This window comes from Oenanthe melanoleuca, chromosome 4 (genome assembly GCF_029582105.1).
Source record: "Oenanthe melanoleuca isolate GR-GAL-2019-014 chromosome 4, OMel1.0, whole genome shotgun sequence".
Taxonomy (NCBI): Eukaryota; Metazoa; Chordata; class Aves; order Passeriformes; family Muscicapidae; genus Oenanthe; species Oenanthe melanoleuca.
In genome coordinates this window covers 35446700-35464372 of record NC_079337.1, presented here as the reverse complement: position 1 = coordinate 35464372, position 17673 = coordinate 35446700, and the positions used below count along the sequence as shown (strand labels likewise).

Here is a 17673-nt window from a genome sequence, read left to right as displayed (position 1 = left end):
CCTGAATTTTCAAAGGATATTCAAAAGACTGAGTTACAAAAGAAAATATATACTGTGAAAAGCAGCATAGGTAAGGTACAAAACACTTTCATACCTTATAATTGTAACTTGATATTTATTTTTAAATTAAACAGTGGCCTTTTTTTTCCCCCTTTTGATTCATGGAGGCTTTTTAGTCTTTCTAAGCAATCATGCTCTTGTTTTCTGGATTGTGAAAGAAAATTCCCTCTGTACTACATGATTCTTATTTGCACAATTTCTTTCCCCCCAGTCTCTAATATGGAGATTGAACAAGTGGCAAGATGGGTATGCAGGCTGCATTACAGAAAATTATGTGCACATTTTCACTTTTTCCACAACAGCACAAAGACAACATAAGAAAGATTAAATAACTGGAGTGTATTTCTCATCTGCCAGTGAATCCTCAGGTCTCTCTGAATGACAGAAATTATGGACACACTAGGTCAATGCCTGTCTGTGCCAGAAGGTGTAGAAACCATACTGCTTATCTCCTTTCCATTTCAGTAGCACAAAAATTATCAACTGCTCAGGCTGTGGATTTTATTCTGCAGCTGGGTGACTCATACTGTTGTGTCTATCTGTGAGCTATGACACACAGCTACAAAGATCAGGATACTTGTAGTCTTCAGCTCCTAGTTTCCTCAGAAATTAGAATAAAAATGATAGCTGAACACCTATAGGCTTCAGCAAGGAATAGTTGGTTTGGGAGATGTGCTTGAGTGCTGAGCTGAAATGTTATCCTTTTCCAATATTCAGGCTAAGAAGAATAAACCTATAACTACCCAGGGAGTTCCTTCAGAATTACTTAGAGGGCAGTGCAAGGTGCAGACAGTTTGCAAAGCAGCTCAGAAGTACATTGAATAAAATCCTGTTTTCTTGGAGCTCCAGCACAAGTTTAACCTTGAAATTAATCAGAGCTCATTTCTGAAGCTAATATATTTAGTGTGTAATGTAGAAGAATTTGTTCTAACCTCAAGCCAAAACCAGATTCGTTAGCTCTGTCATATCTTCCCCCTGCTATGTTGCTGGGAATTTAGGGCACGATTCAAATGTCTGGCATGCTCTTAGGAACAGCAATTGCAGGCAGCCTGTCCTGGAGGCAAACTGATGGGATACCTAACAGAACAGCAGTGGAATAACCCTAGTCAACATGACTGTAGTTCTTGCTTCAGCTGGAGACCTAAAGATCTGATGGGTTTGCTGACTAAATCCAACATTACTTTTGGAGCTCTACCTTACTAAAAATTAAAGAAATGTGAATGGAATTTAGATAAATCACTGGGATTAAAAAATAAAAAATAAATTCTGCAGCTGAACTAAACTCTTTTACAAAAAAGCCAGATACTCTACTCAGTAGTTTCATGCTGAACATGTGTCTGTTTGTTTGACATGAGGAAAAAAGTTGGGCTTTAATATACCTGTAGGTATTTTAAAATGACAAAAGGGAAGCACAGCCTTCCTGCAATAAAGCACAATGAGTAGAAAATTTACAGGATGTATTAATATTCAGTTGGATCACAAGTTTGCTCTTGGTTTGGGAAGGTATGCTAAAGGTGGAGGGACAAAGCAGATAAAACTGTCAGCAGATGTGATAAAGGAATTATGTTGGAATTGCCAAGATGATGATGGTTCAAAGGTGCAGAGTCTCTAATAGTGAAGGGGAGCTGCTTGCCTTGTGTTTCTCTAATGGTGCAGTCCTTGGAGAAGCAGGAGAAGAGATGTTAGACACTTCAACTATTCTTCAGGACAAACTGTTGGATGTTCACTGTCTTGTCTATGAGATAATGGGTTTTTAATGCCTACCACTGATACTGAATTAGCTAAAATAAATACTCTTAGCATGTAACTAATATAAATACCTTTGTTCCACTCAGTTTTGTAGAGCAATGTGGACTGATGTGGTTTGAATGGGACTCTAATTATTTAAAGCAGGCTTTAGTACTATACTTTCAAAATTGGGTGAATGAAAAGTTGATATTTATTTTTAATGGTAGTTTAAAAAAAAATAGACAAAGATACAGTCTAATTTCTTCTTCCAGGAACCTCATATGAGTGTTGATAACAACTTGTCAACATCATTTTTGGAAAGATAATTTTTTTCTGGGAAAGATGAGTCAGTTCAAGGGAAAAGTTTGTTTTTTCTTTCAAGACATTAAGATGCTCTTGATACTTAGAAATATTTCAGCAGGATCACATTCTTTTTTCCTGATTTTTTTTCCTGGAACTCTAATTGGAAACACTGAAAATTTTCACTCTAGCTAAACAATTTCCAGTGCTGTCTAAAGGCTAAAGTTAGCATGTCTGTCTTGTCCACCATCTGCCAGAGTTTTGTATGGATTACAATTACAATCAACTAAATAAAATACTACTACAATTTAATTTTATTTGATGTCATGTTATTTAAAATCCTCCATCAACTATTCCAGGCAAAAGTCCTGAGAACTGCTTTTCATCAATGCCTTATCTCTTCCAACTTCTCCCTCTGTTAGTGTGACAGTTTTACTTTAATTTTGTCACACTTATCACCAACTCTGTTGCACATTGTTTTCTAAAATAATATTTCTGCAGACCAAATCCAAGATTCCTAATTGTTTCAGGCTCTCTGCCCTTCTAGTAAATTCTTAATTCTACTTGGTTCCCTACTTTGTCATGTTCATCTCAGGCAGAGCTCTCAGTCTGCCAGTACATACTTCATTAGCTAGTTACCTGGAATGACTTCAGGCTCCTGGAAACTGCTTGTCTCTTTATGAGAACTGTTTGCACAGAGGCTACAGTGCCATGCATTCACACAATTCTTGAGTTTTCCTGAGAAGTACTCCCCCTGGAAATGTTCTCCTCCTGGTATGATGTCTTTGTGATAGAATTGCCAACAATTTACCTCCTGCTTTTTCATTTTAGATGTGCAAGACCTCAGACTTTGGGTTAATAGATAGAGTATTAGTGTAACCTAACCAGCCCTGTAACTCCTGAACATCACTGTTCAAGCATAAAAATGTTTTTCCTATCCTCTCTTTGGAGTTCTATGATGATACCACTTCGATTTTACATAATTAGTAATATCTTTGTAGAATTAAGTAAGAGCAAGTACTGCACTGAGCCAAACAAAACGAAATACATTGCTAACTGCCCTCTTCTTCAGCCACAGAAGCGGGTGTTTGTCCCATAAAACACAATTTAACAACTCTACTTCCTTTCCCAACCTTCATTCATTCATGCCCTGCAAACCCAAACCCTAGCACAATGCATTTCAGTGACAGAAAATTACTGAAATTTACTATTGCACTTGATTTAGTTTAGGCTGCCCTGGTCCTGAAGACCATGCTAGATTATAGGCTCCATTGCTTTCAGCTATTCATGAAGAATAAAAGATTCACTTTTTGCACCAGTGAGCTGTACCCCATATACGTCATATACTACCTAGGCTAGTGACTGACTATCCTTTTTTCAACAATAATATTTATCCACTAGGAATTCCCTACATAACACTGTACTTCCCAGCCACTGGTAATAAAAATATCTGGTAGCAATTTATAATAGTCACCAACACCACCTCATAGTCCAAAAAAGAAAAACTTCTGGTTTAATGGGAGGCTAAATGTCACGCTGGTTGCAGTTAATTCCTTATAGGCCCTAAAGGGAAATGTCTTGTTCTCTATAACTGCTCCATATTTCAGTGCAGTTCTTACATAATATGTCTAACAATGTAACTAACACATGGCACAAGTTTGTACGGGTAACCATACATCCATTCAGAATAAAGCCTTCACATTTCAAGACCACACTTTACTGCTCCATTTGTACAGTGATAACCATGGAACACAACTTCTCAGATTTTTTTTATCTCATAGACCAATTTGAAAATACACACAGTGTATTTCTAATCTTCAAAAGCAGCCCAGTATCAGCAACGGGCATTTAGACCTTGAGTTAAATTTATGTTACTGAATGACATTTTTTAAAATGGCTTTAAAGATAATGCACATTTGTTAGTCAGGTAGCAAGTAGCCAAGAATCAAAAGCTCAGGTGGACTTCAGATTTAGTATTTCTAGAACAGGACAGGGACAATTATTACAATTAATCAGCAGAGGTCTGAAAATTAGTGTGTCAAGGGACTGTATTTTAGGCTCATTGCATATATAACACTGCATACCTAAACTATTATAGTATAAGTACTACAGTATGGTAACTACTGATTGTTTTAAAGAGTGATTTCTGTAGAAATCTTTTTCCCCTTGTGCACTATGCACACAGTGCCATGAGCATTCTGAGTGTTAAGCTCTGCGCTATTCAGCAGGTCCTCTTCCTAAAATTAATTGGAAAAAGATATTTTCTTTTGATTTCATTCAAGCTGATTTAATTTAACATACTAGTGGAAACATTATACTACTGTAAATTTATTTGGTAAAACATAAACTCAAACTCCATTAAATTCTCTATATTTTAAGACTCTTATAATTTATGACTATGACCTTGATTTACAAAACTGAAGTTACAGTTTTGAATGCTAAAGCTATATTTGGACATTTAAAATGTAAACATGACAAAAATTAATTATTGCAGCAGCATTTTGAATATGCTGCTACTGTTTGTACTATGTTGCATTATAGAAGAATTAGTGGGCAGAGTAGAAAATCAAAATTAAAAGCATGCATTAGAGATTGAATGAACCTGATTTAGTGAAATACATTTTGACACAGCAGTTGTTTGTTACCAGTTCAATGAGTTTTACTCAGGGAATATCACTTCTGGCCATAACCCACATGCTTCAAGTGGTAATCTGCTTTACACACAACTGCTTTTTGTCTGAATTCATGGAAAGTTTGATAAGATACATACTTCTGATTTTTCACAGATTATGGCATTTAATAGTGAATTTTAACTGTCTTTATGGAATATCATACAATCCATAAGAAAGGCAAGTGTTTTCTTGCACATTTGATTTATGCTTGTAGTGGCTTATGCAATGTCTGATCATAATTACTTCTCATTTTTATCATATTCATCCAGCCTCAAAAAAAGTGCCAAGTAAACCAACAGTCAGTTTGAGTTCCTATGAATACCCTGTCTAAAGGTTCTCCCCAAAAGAAACATCAAGAATTTAGGAGGAAGAAGTGATGATGAAAACATTTTTATATTTATAAACACTAATTCTTAGCTCCTAGGTTCATTCAGCATAGATCAGAAAAGATGAAGTGTATCAGTTTTCAGGTCAGCAGATCAGGTGACTGAATGCCATTTATAGGTGTGTTAAAAGAGTAACAAAGTCACTGAATATAATGGGTTAAGAATTATGCCCACACAGCAGAGAGGTTGCTTTTTTTTGCTGAAACACAAAATGTCAGTGATTTTGGGTAGACAGCTACTCCTAGAAGGTTCTGAGCAATATACTTTAAACAGTAATTTGTTACTGAAATGTTAAAAGAATTTCTGGTTCCCAACAGATTCTTTTCAGTAGCTTATTGCTATTGGACTAAAGCAGAAAGGAAACATTGCAAAGAAGCTGAAAGCTATATAAATTAGATTAAAGAATTCTCCTTTTACCTTCTGATTTCTTCTAGTATGTGTGGCTCGAACTTGAATAAGAATATGAAGCCTTTTTTCTTTTCAACTTGCAATAAGCATGCAAAATTTATTTAGAAAGAAAATTAGAATTAAATGCCTGGGAAAGTTAACAGATCACATATTCAGAAGAAATGGGGATGTTTTGCCCAATTATATCCCATGCAAATATTTATCTGAGAGAAGGAAATAGAAGGAAAAAGTACTTGTCCTTAGCAAAGTCTGGGCCTTGATTAGTATGTCTTTTGCTGTTATATCTAATCTTATACACATGCATGAGGTATGGAAAAGTGCAGAAGACTTAATATTAAAGCTGATTGTTTCTTAATATCATTATATATCCCAGTCAGTTAATATGAGAAGATAATAATCAATTTCTTTCTCATGTGTTGTTCCAGTTTCAGAGAAAAGCAGTGTTTTCAATTCAACTAGTAGAACTGCTGGATTTTTAATTCATTGTTGTGTTTGAACAATTTGCACTTAAATATTCAAATTGACATAAATCCATAATCATAACAGAAAATCCACGTCACCTCAAGTAAACGGAGGAAGAGATCTGAGTTTGAGGGGCCTATTTTATCCTTCATGGACTGGGGAGAGAAAGATATTCCCAAGCACCCAAGAGATTTGGATGTTTAGCTAATTTAAATGCTTTTGTTGAATCCTTTAATGACCATCTAATTATTAAGATTTAAAAGAGACTCCTAAGAGCCATTTTGTCTCTTCCAATTCAGTATGGTATAGAATGGCAGCTAAAACATGGTGATTGAGAGGTACAAGCAGACCCTTCTACTACGTCCTTTTTGTAACATTCACTTAAAACATTGTAATTTGATGTTACTGCTTTTCAAAGTTTGCAGCTGACTTAGAGTTTATTTGGGTTTTTTCTTTGTTTTAGTTGGGTACACAATGAATGATCTCATTTTTGAGTGGCAAGAAAAGGGAGCGGTTCAAGTAGCAGAAGGTCTCACTCTGCCACAGTTTCTGTTGAAAGAAGAAAAGGATTTGTGCTACTGCACCAAGCATTACAATACAGGTAGGAAAGTGATTACAACTGAAAAGACATTTAACATTTATTGTTATAATAAATATCACAGTTGGGATATTTTTTAAATGCTCACACTGAATTCAGAAGAGAGTTAGTACAGGTGCATTGTGCAAGGTAATACAGTCTAAAAAAACTGGCAAACAAACCAAAACTACCCGAAGACTGAACAAACTTCAATTTTAGAACTTTTTATATGTAATGAAATATAGAGTTGAAATAATTCAGAAAATGTTCAGTCAGGGGTTTTACTTATTCAGTAAGTGCCATGATCATATTTACAATGTGGGATCTGAAGCACTACTGAAACCCAAAGGTCTGCATGCTGTGCACTGACCATAACCTGGCTCAGGCAGGAAAAAGGGGCATAGGGTTGCCAAGTTACCCCTGCCCTAGTTCATACAGCAAGGGGGCAATGTGAACGAGCTGAAAGGATTCTTAGGTGCAATGGCCAGGTGTGCAGACTAGACATGAGCATGCAGTGACAGGACAAGGGTGAATGGATTGAAACTGAAAGAGAAGAGGTGTAGATATCAGGAAGAAATTCTTTTTTCTGAGGGTGGTGAGGCACTGGAACAGGCTGTCCAGAGAAGTTGTGGATGCACCATCCCTGGAAGTGTTCAAGGCTGGGTTGGTTGGGGCTCTGAGCAGCCTGGTCTAGTGGAAGGTGTCCCTGCCCATGGCAAGGGGGATGGAACTGGTGATATTTAGGATCTCTCAATGCAAACCATTCTATAATTCTCTAATTCTGTGATACTGAATTGAAGCCTTTGTTGAACTGAGATATTTAGCTCATCTCTGGGCTTACTTGAAGAGGGAGGGGATTAACATTAACAGTAGAGTTATTATATTTTTATTTTTAATTGTGAAAAATTATATTAACAACTGAACAATCAAAAGCCCAATAATCCTGAATAGCAAAACCTATAAATGAATGGTTTGTATATTCTCTTGAGGAAAGAAAAAAAAAAAAAATATAAAACTCTTCCATTATAATCCATGTATCTTTTAATTTTTGTTCTCCAATATGATGAAACATATCTTAAAATTTAAGACTAGAATGATTCATTTAGATTCTGCTGAAATGTCAGGGAGAGAAAATTAAATAGGTGGTGTTCATAAGAAATATTCTGCTACAATCAATATTAAGGAGTTAAGGAGCTTTCCAACACTGAGTTTTATCACAACTGCAGTGGTGCCCTAAGAGAAAGGAAGGTTCTCTCATAATTTTCATTTAGAGTAGAAAGATACTGATAGAGATATTTTGAAGTTTTCCCTAAAATAAATTGGAAATACTTGACATGGACTTTTATTGTACAAATACTAATATCTGGATAATCCTTAAAAACCTTCTAAAATTCGTGATACATATCCTATAGCAAAGTCATTTTTTCACTCAGACATTTCTTTGTTAATGATAGGATAGAAATTCCTATGATTCCTTTTTCTTCTTTCGACCATAATCCTTATGACAAAAAAAGAAAAATATATTTTCATTATTTTCCACTGTCTCCTTTGAGATATACAAGTAACTTACCCTTTCTTTTTAGGACTCTCCTGCTTTTGGGACATTTCAATGAGTGTCTGTAATTGTATTCTATACCCTGTATATGATATTAACTAATGAGAAATCATGGTATAGAGTATTCTTCTCTTTTTTCTAAAGTTCATTTGCATAAAATGATGCATCAAAAATCTCTGAGAAATTAAGATATTACTGTGATGCTTAGCCTGATACTGAATGGAAATCTGGTTTAAAATTTCAGCATTTCCAGTGATTTCCAAACACTCTGTCCAAAGATGAATTGTTGTAAGATGAGTTCTAAGATGACTCTTACTCATCTATTTGAGAACTTGCATTATAATCATCAGTGTTTAAACCTTGTGATTTTCACTAAAAGGTCATTTTTTTCAAAATTATGAAGACACTACATTTTTCTTCACAACTTGTTTCAAGCCTATTTAACTTGTTACCAATTTTTATCTAAGGAAAAATAGGAAAATATGTTATGCCTAGGCACACTACACTAGGTTACATGGGGTCAACTTTTATGTGCTGTTTTTCCACTGTGGCCCTAACTTGAGAGGAGAGGCAGAAGCAGCAGATGTTATTGACTGCATGGTTCTCAAGATGTGGCTGCAAGTGTGCTTGTCTCTGTACAATTCTGTCACATTTAGGTGAGAGGAGGGATTTACTGCAATAAGTTTGAGGACAGTGTGGCCAATCAACAGCTTGTTGTATTCTGTAATGCTTTGGCCAAACTGCATTTCTCTGGCCAAATATACTCTAAGATGTGAGTGCAACCCATAGCCCTGGAAAAATGAGGCTCATGCCTGTACTTAAAAAGTAATTGGACCATTTAATTTGTCCACAAAAAAAATCAAAGCATTTGATAGCACAGAAACCTTGAAAGCCTGGATGCCTCCAAGGATGGGAATGTTAGAAAAAAAGATGTCAGAAAAAGATAAAGCAATTGCACAGCTGTGGGACCTGCCTGTGATGGGAATGGGGGGAAAATGTGATGCTGATGCTGAGCAGCAGGTGGAAGGGCATGTCCTCACCAGAGGAAGCAGCTGAGCAGCCTGCTCTGAGTTACAGCACCAAAATTACAGGTACAGAACTTTGTCAGGGCAAATCAGAAAGAAAAGGGGGTTTTACCCATGAAGGGCTACATTTATTATGAAAGTCTCCTATTTGAGATAACAGTATTTTGTCCAAAGTATTTTTTTAATTCAAGTCTTCAGTATGGAGCAAATTTAATCTGATTAGAGGGGTTTGGTTTCTAGGACAGTAAGAATTCCTTTTATTTCTTTGTTACAATCAATATGATTGACTACCATTTGTAGGCTAAAACCCCATAAACAATGTATTTAAAGATAACAACAGTTATTTTCACTATGTCACTTGGATACATGATCAGTAATATGCTTTCTTAAGGCTTCTGCAATGAGATACTGCAGGCAGATATGCCTTCAGGATACTCCACAAGAACCAAAATTTACAAAAAGCAATTTTTAAAACATGATATGAAGTCTATTTCTCTATGACAGATTAGATAAAATGAATTCTTAAAATAGTGCTAAGCAACTGCAGCTGGTATGCAGTAAGTGACCAAAGAATAATTTTCAAATTAAATTTAGTTATAGCACAGGATAGAAAGCTCTTCTGAGACATCCTGTAAAACAGAAAAAAAAATCCCAAAATTCTCCCTGTGAAGCAAATTAACATGAAGCTTCAGGACAGTATGTGGAAACTCATCAGTGCATGTCTCATCAGTGTTTCATTCCCAAATGAAAATGGTTCACTGTACCAAAGCTCGAAAAATAAACTGCCTCTAAATATAGAGACATAACAGTTTCAGCAACAGTACAGCAAAATGGCTCATCAGATCTTGTGTTCTGAAGTGACACAACAACATTTCTGATAATTTTCATGTTTTACATCTAGAGGCATATCCGCAGTGATCGATTTGGAAAGCAAAGTAGAATCATAACAACCCGAAAAATCACACGTGCGCCATTAACCATTGCTTTGCCACATTCCTATGTGACATTAATTGCTTCCCTGGGCTATTATGCAATACCTAAATTTTATTTCAATCACACAATCTCAATCACAGCTGCAAAAGGCCCAATATACAGTAGCATGAATTTATACATAATAGCATTGGCTAACAGGCACAAATGGGTCTTGGCTTTACTGCTGCATCAAGGATTTTGCCTTACATCCACTCTTGAGTGATGCTGCTCAGAACTGCCTTAGGTCTAAGAACTGCCTTTTGGATCAAAGAATTGGATGTAGTGGTCCTGGAAACAGTGGAGCTGTGATTGCTGCACTTACCACCAGAACTGATAGATTCTGTATGTGACCATTTCTGACAATTGCAATCTTTATGAACAGCATGTTTCCTTAGCTCCACATTCTCCTTATTTCTTCATAATATGCACATCCCAAACACAATTTTTTCTCATGATCCCATTTTTTTCTCCCATAGTCAAAAGTTGCTTAACAACCTGTAGATGGTGGCCCTTCTAAGTCTCACCTTCAACAGACCTGGTGCCTCATATTCAGCCATTTTGCTGCCAGCTTGATGACAGTCATTAAAGGAGACAGAATTTTAATGTCTTACTCTGACAACAACTCAAACCCTTACTTTTTCAGATTCTTTTGAGACTATAGGAGTGATTTTTGGGATATGACTTTTTAACTGCCTCAGGATTTTTCCATTGACCATTTCTGCAAAAAGGAGGTTTGTACTTTTTACCCAGGAGATAGTCTATGGGTGTGAAAGCTCTGAAGCTGCTCTTTTTTTGCTGAAAAAAGAAGAAATTATAAACACTTTGGAAAACAGTCTGAGGATGCAGGCTGAGGATGTGACCATCCCTAGATGCACAAAATGTCACTGTCTGACTCAAAGCATTTTTCTGAAGGGCAAATAGGCCACAATTGTCAAGCCTGCACTGATCAAAATTTGAGCATTCTACTTCAAAGATTCATTGAATAAAAATCCATCATCTGTCCTGGAAGTGGAAACATTACATCTAGATGTCTCTTTAGTTTATACTTCTCCTCTCTCTGTCCCTGCTAACACAGTGCAGCACATGACAAGTCTTTCACATCACAAGACTTCTGTTCAACTTGATATCTCTCAGGCTCCCAAGCCTGGGAGACCTGCTACCATCCCTAGCCTGTACCAGGGCAGGGAGCTTCTCCATCCCAATCACATCACAGATCTGTGCATTTGTCTTTGCCATGGTGTTGTGCTGGGTTCTCCAGCCTACAAAGGTCCTGCTCCATGCAGCTCAGTTCTCCATTCTGAGGGACATGAGAACTACAAATGCAAATTTAACAAGCTGAAAAAGAAATAGTTTCCCTTTTCTGTGTTTATTTTCAACTGTCTTTTACTGCAGTCATTATCAGTCATACACCAATGCCAAATTTACCACCTACCTCAGTACTTTTTTCCAAAAAAAGCTATGGAAAGACACTTCTTTCCTGTCCAGGAATCTATGTAGTCAAAGACAGCTGATGGCCTCAGCACTGATTTCCCCCAATATGCTGCTGATATCCACAGACTGTGACTTGAAAGAAAAACTGGGTGGTAGCACATTCCTAGAGTCATTTAGTGAATCTTGGCTTTAGATACCTGGACAAGTGCCATCTAAATGATAATTTGTCTAGTTCTATATTTAGACACTGGAAAATCATAATTTCTCTTCAGGCTATATGAATACAGATGTGTTTTATCTATTTTATGAGGTGGAAAAAATGAGCACTTTTATAAGCTGCTTTTATCAGCAAAATACACTTAAATTGCAATATATATATTAAAGTGCAAATTGAAAAGTTTCTAGAGACTGCACTTACCAAGTGCTTTTTATTATCCTGACTTCTTAGAAAGGCATGAAAATTATTACAGCTAAATTTACTTATGCAATCAGTTTTGTAGATACAGTCTCTTGAAATAATGAACTTTGCGTACACATAATTTATTAATTATTTAAATAATTTTAAACAATTTATGAATTGAAAATTTCTTTACTGAACAAGGTAAAATGAAGTGGATTGCTTTTCTTGTGGTGATTCTGATAATGACTCCAACAAAGGGGACAGTTTTGCCTCATGGAAAAGTCAGTTTATATGTTTCATTCTCCTTCATGCTCTCTATGAAAATCATCTGCTATTCTGACTGCAGTGTTATACATAACATGCTGTTGCCAAGAGATATTAATTACAATCTTATTTTAGTGGATGCAGAGAAAAAAGAAAGCACACAACAAAAAGTCAAAAGGAAAGTGCTGGTGGTCTATGTGATCCCTCTTATGTCAATACAGTTTTATTTTTCTCCTGAGACTATTTTCAGCTAAGACATTTTTTCAGTTAGAAGATAAACTTATCTTCAGAAAATTTCCTTTCAACATTAATAACTTCAAACATAAAAAGCGCACTTTTGTGGTGTTTTTTTTTGTTTTTGTTTTTTTTGTTTATTTGTTTTCTTTTGTTGGGTTTTTTTGGGGGGGGCTGGTCAGGAGGGGGGACTTTTTTTTCTTTTTTCTCTGATCCATTTTGTCTGAAGACAGTTGGAGCCAGTAGCCACACTCTCACTAAAGGCAACAACCTTTTCCAGGGTGATTCCATCCTGTGTACTAGATAAAATGTCAGGGTTTGTATATGCAGGACCTTTATTAAAAGCTTTGATTAATTACATGATGAATGATTTTGTCTCAGGATAATACTGATTAAACTTCATCTGTCTGGGGATTTAACACATAGGTATTTAAAGGACTAGCTTTCTGCTACCTAGCACGCTGAAATTCCCCAACATAGGAGGAGACAATGCCTGGACCAGCATTAAGGAATAGCTGCAGAAATACAGTGAAGGGAAGGTCTATGATGGCCTGCAGTAAAATAATATTTGCAACATATATTATATGTCATGAACTATCCTCAACAGATATTTGTTTTGAGTTAATATTTTTCCTTGTGCAGAGAGTAGATAGGAATACCCAAAGCTTTGCAGTGACAACCATTTAGTAAGAACCTGTGAATCCAAGGTATTAAACTTTAGAAAGCAGTCAAATGCATAAGATTCAGTGGCCATATTACATTGATTATACAAAGTCTGTTTCTTTAGTCCACCTAATGTTTCATTTTGGAAGAAGAGTCTTTAACTTTTGTCTTGAGAAGTAAGAACTGTCATTACTTTTATCTCTGTAAAGAAAAGAGTATCAGCTGGCTTTTGCAATATGTTATCTTTTTCACATAAGATGACAAATTCTGGTTTTTACATGTCTAAAAATGTTAACACAACAGAGGTTTAGAATAACACCAGGAGGCAAATCCTCCTGTCTAATGCAATTTTAAAGCTCATTTTGAACTTAAGTTCTCTTTTGGGATATGGGGAGTTGAGGAATTGAGATGCCTAAAAAATGGGTTTCCAGAAGACAGACAAGTGGGGGAAGCTCTCTGTTGTATTAAGAGATCTAAATATAAGTTAGCCATTTAGAGCCACTGAAGTAGTCTCACTCTCCATTTCTCCTTTCCTCAGTTTTTTCCTAATTTCTTGCTAAGCCTTTGTCTCGAGCTGTTTTTCAAGAGGAAAAATGAAGTGTTGTTGCAGAGGAACATCATCACAGTCCAATTGCCCCAGGATTCTGTCAGCAAATCTCCATAGCTAGCAATATTTTGATTGCTATACTGGCTACTTGTTGGCTATCAGTCACTGGTAAAATGAGAATTGTGTAGTCTACATCCATACTGACAGATGTGTTGGAATCAGAATATGAAATATTTGTTTCCCAGATCCAAGAATATATTCTGCAGAGCACCATAAAGATGTATTCAGATTTGCTTAACTCAGTTCAATTTTGCTAAGCTTTAAATCATCTCTATTCAGCAAGCATAAGATTCTTATTTTAAGTAAATAGATTAATGTAATTTCATTAAGCTGTGTAGTCTTTTAGCCACAGTATTCTCTATATCCATAAGATATTTCACAGTAAATAATTTATTAGCATTATCAATGACTTGCAAGGTCAGACTATCATTTACTACTATATAAAGTAGTATCAACAACCTTCAGCAGATAACTCTCCATTCTGCATGGATTAACAGTAGAAGTCTGCATGCTTGGTTCTTTTCTCATTTGTTTATATTTATTCATTTTATATTGTATTATGCTATTAATTTTTAATTTCATAGTAGTTTAATAATTGTTACCTCTTTTTTTAATTGTTTCTCAGGCACACTATTTCCTTGAATCAGAATCCTGAAGTAATTCTCCCTTATTAAAAATTTCTGTATAGCTTCAGGAATAGCTACTCAGCCTTCCTGGGAATTGTAACATGTTTATAACATTGTAGGGGTACAAAGCTTTTCCCAAAAGACACCTTAAGGGCTGCTAAAAGGAGACAAACACTTTTAAGTCCTACCAACTCTTACCTCTGGGACAGTTTGAGACTGATGAAACTATAAAGGAGGACTCTTTATGGCCTGAATTTACAACATATGCTTGATTTCTCTTCTCTTGCACATCCCACACTGCTGACAGTACCTTTTAATTACACAAGCATGCTGCTGCCTGCAGTAGTAGCCCTTTTTTTAGCAGCATATGCCACAATCAGAGGAGGCTGTGTAGTGTGAAGATAACCTGAAGTAGAAAAATGCTCTTCTTGGGTTACTCACAGTTGGCCATGGAAGAAACAACCACAAAAATATACATGATCTAGATATTGACTCCAAAGAAAAGCAATTTATCCTTTCTGGGGAAAAGAAAATCATATAGACGGACTACAATTTTATTTTTTCACTACACTAATGGCTTCAGCACGAACATTGCATGGAAATCTCACCAGACCAGCAGCTCAAAGCATTTGGATGAGACAAAAATGCACCATCACATGGATATACACCAGTACATTCACTTCACATGCATAGCTACAACTCTCATCAAGTCAGCACTTTTGGGGCCTTTCATGCACTTAAACTCCTGGTTAGACCAGACTTACAAAGACAAAAAATGTAACCTCAATTCAGGAAAAAATATTTCTTTTGGGAAGCCCTGCATAGTTTTTCTTTCCTTTGCTTTACAAAAATCCATTTAATGAATTGTGTGCATGCTTCTATTTAGCTTTAGTCTGCAACTACCATCAGGTCTTTGTTACTCAGCTTCAGCAAAGCCACAATATCACAAGGGATTCTTGTCCTCCTGGTAGCACTCACTGTGGCATTCACAGTGCATATCAAAATGAACTAGATCTTACCTTTCATGTACTGCAAATTAATTATTAGAGCAATGCTCTTTGTTGCTTGCCTATCTCATTCCCCAGCTGAGATGACTTTATGGGTATGCCTCTTCTTGTCCATTCAAGCATCCAGTCAAATAGATTAAATGACAGCTAACCTGGCAGTTAATTTGAAATGGAATAAAGGAAGAGAAAGGAGGCCCACAGCTGGATGCTGCTTCACATGGGAAAAAAAGCCAGCACTGCCTCTGCTGGCTGGTGCTCACATCTGCTAGTGCAGGTGGTTTTCCACTCAGCTTCATGAGCCAAGTTTATGCAGGTGGTTCTGATTTCAGTCAGGAAGGGAAAAAGCTAACATCAACTCCTTCACACTTAGATCAGCAACTGCTGCAACTGCAGTGCTGAGACTGACTTCCATCCTCAGCCTTTCTCCAATACTTGGCAGTGGAGCAACAGAGAAGAGTGTCTAGCTGGATAGCCACCAGTCTCCCTGAGGAGCTGCTGTTTATTAATTTTTCAGTGCTGAACTGGAAGAGAGGAACACAGTAGTCTTGACAAGGAAACACTGGAAGTATGCCTGGCAAGTCCATAAAATCTCTGGGTCTAAGAAAAAGGCAGGTCTTTAACTCTCTCACACATATGGAGCTAAGCAAAGGTACTTTTCTACTTGGAGACACATTCAACTTTCTTTTTTTTTTTTTTTCCTTTTTCAATTTTTTGTTTAGTCTTGGTGTTACAGGTTTTGAGTCATTTTTTCTCTTGGCCAATGATATTTACAAAAATACTAAACCAAGGAAAAAATGCTTTTGTATAATTCCTCTGATACATATTCAGTCCTAGTTCTGCTCTCTTCATTTTCCCTGTTTTTTTTCTCTCCTTCCCTGTGGTTACATTATATTCCATTTGCACTTCTTTCATTTGGGATCTCTTTAATTTTTTTTAGGATTCTGTTGCTTACAACTATTCTTCTCTTCCTCCTTAGTTCAATTAGATCTGTCAAATTTGCAACCACATAAAATAATCCATATCAGAGCTGCTATACTATTTACTGTTCACTGTTTAGAACCACAAAATTTTTGTGCTGAGTGGTCTGTAAAAGTTCAAGTCACTGGAGTCCTCAGGAAAGCAACTCAGATCTGTTATCCCACATTTCTCTGAATGGAAAAAACATAAAAATAGCTGATGTTTATTGATGCTTCATATATGCATATGCATATATTATGCAGTCTGATGCTTCTTAGTTTTATTTCCTAATTTGTTTTGAAAGGAGAATATAGGACCCACTAAGAAGAAAATATTGCACGCTGAGCAATTACTGATATGATGCCAAATCAAATGGCTTTGCTTAGACCTAGATTGGGTTGATGTATTTCTGTCTCTCCTTACCACCATGATTTACTGTGATATATGAGACAGAGACTGCTGCTGTCCAAGGCTGCTGAATTAACAGAATGAATGTCAGAAAAAAAGAAATCTTCAGGGTAAGAACAGTTTGAAGTAAGAATATGACTCCAACAAAGGCCAGGCAGTGCAGAACTTCTCATTACATGGGGTGTACTGAGCTGCTAAGTGAAAGACTACATTGTACAGGTATCCTGTTCAAGACCATGGAAGAGAAACATAGGGGAATATCCTGGCCTTTCCTGAATTAAACACCAAAATTCCCATTCACTTTTTTAAACCAGGATTTCATTCCTTGACTGAGGCAGAAATCACTCTTGAAGCTGAGGCAGCAGATGGCTGAGCCAGGATCTGGGACACAGATTTCAGGAGTGTAGATAGGATTCAGAAAATGCTGGCAATTAGGAATGGAACTAATAATTGAGCTTGCAGATATAAAACCCCTGAGATACAGAATGTAACCTTGAAATTAGATATCATAACAAATGTCTTTCTAAGTATTTTTCTAGTGCCTCCACAGAATAAAATTGTCATAAAATTACGTTCATTATGGCATCATAGAAAACCTAGTGTCTTGTTAAAAGAACTGTTATGAAAATAATGAAGTCCAGAAGCACTTAATATCCCTAGAATGAAAATATTTGTTTGACTTTATCTGAAGTTCATTTCTGCCTAACACTATTGTCACAGAATAAAACACATATTAGTATGGGATAAGCTTATAAATCCATTACATAAGTATCAAATCTCAATGTGGAAAAATTTTGTATAAAACAGCATTTCGGCAAATAGAAATTGATTAGGAGAATATCTGTCAAAAATGAGTGGAAAACATAACCAAAGGTCTTCATACCACTTAAGAAACCTATATGATATAGCCTTCCTTGTTAAATTTAGGATT

At 36.2% G+C, this 17673-nt stretch overlaps 1 protein-coding gene across 1 annotated transcript in view; it reads left to right on the top strand.

Annotated features, from left to right (window-relative positions):
• Positions 1 to 17673, top strand: part of GLRA3 (glycine receptor alpha 3) — a 74479-nt gene that overhangs the window by 45969 nt on the left and 10837 nt on the right. Inside the window, exon 6 of the mRNA XM_056489666.1 lies at positions 6480 to 6617. Within this exon, the coding sequence (XP_056345641.1) occupies positions 6480 to 6617 (138 nt within the window). The remainder of the gene's footprint in view (positions 1 to 6479; positions 6618 to 17673) is intronic.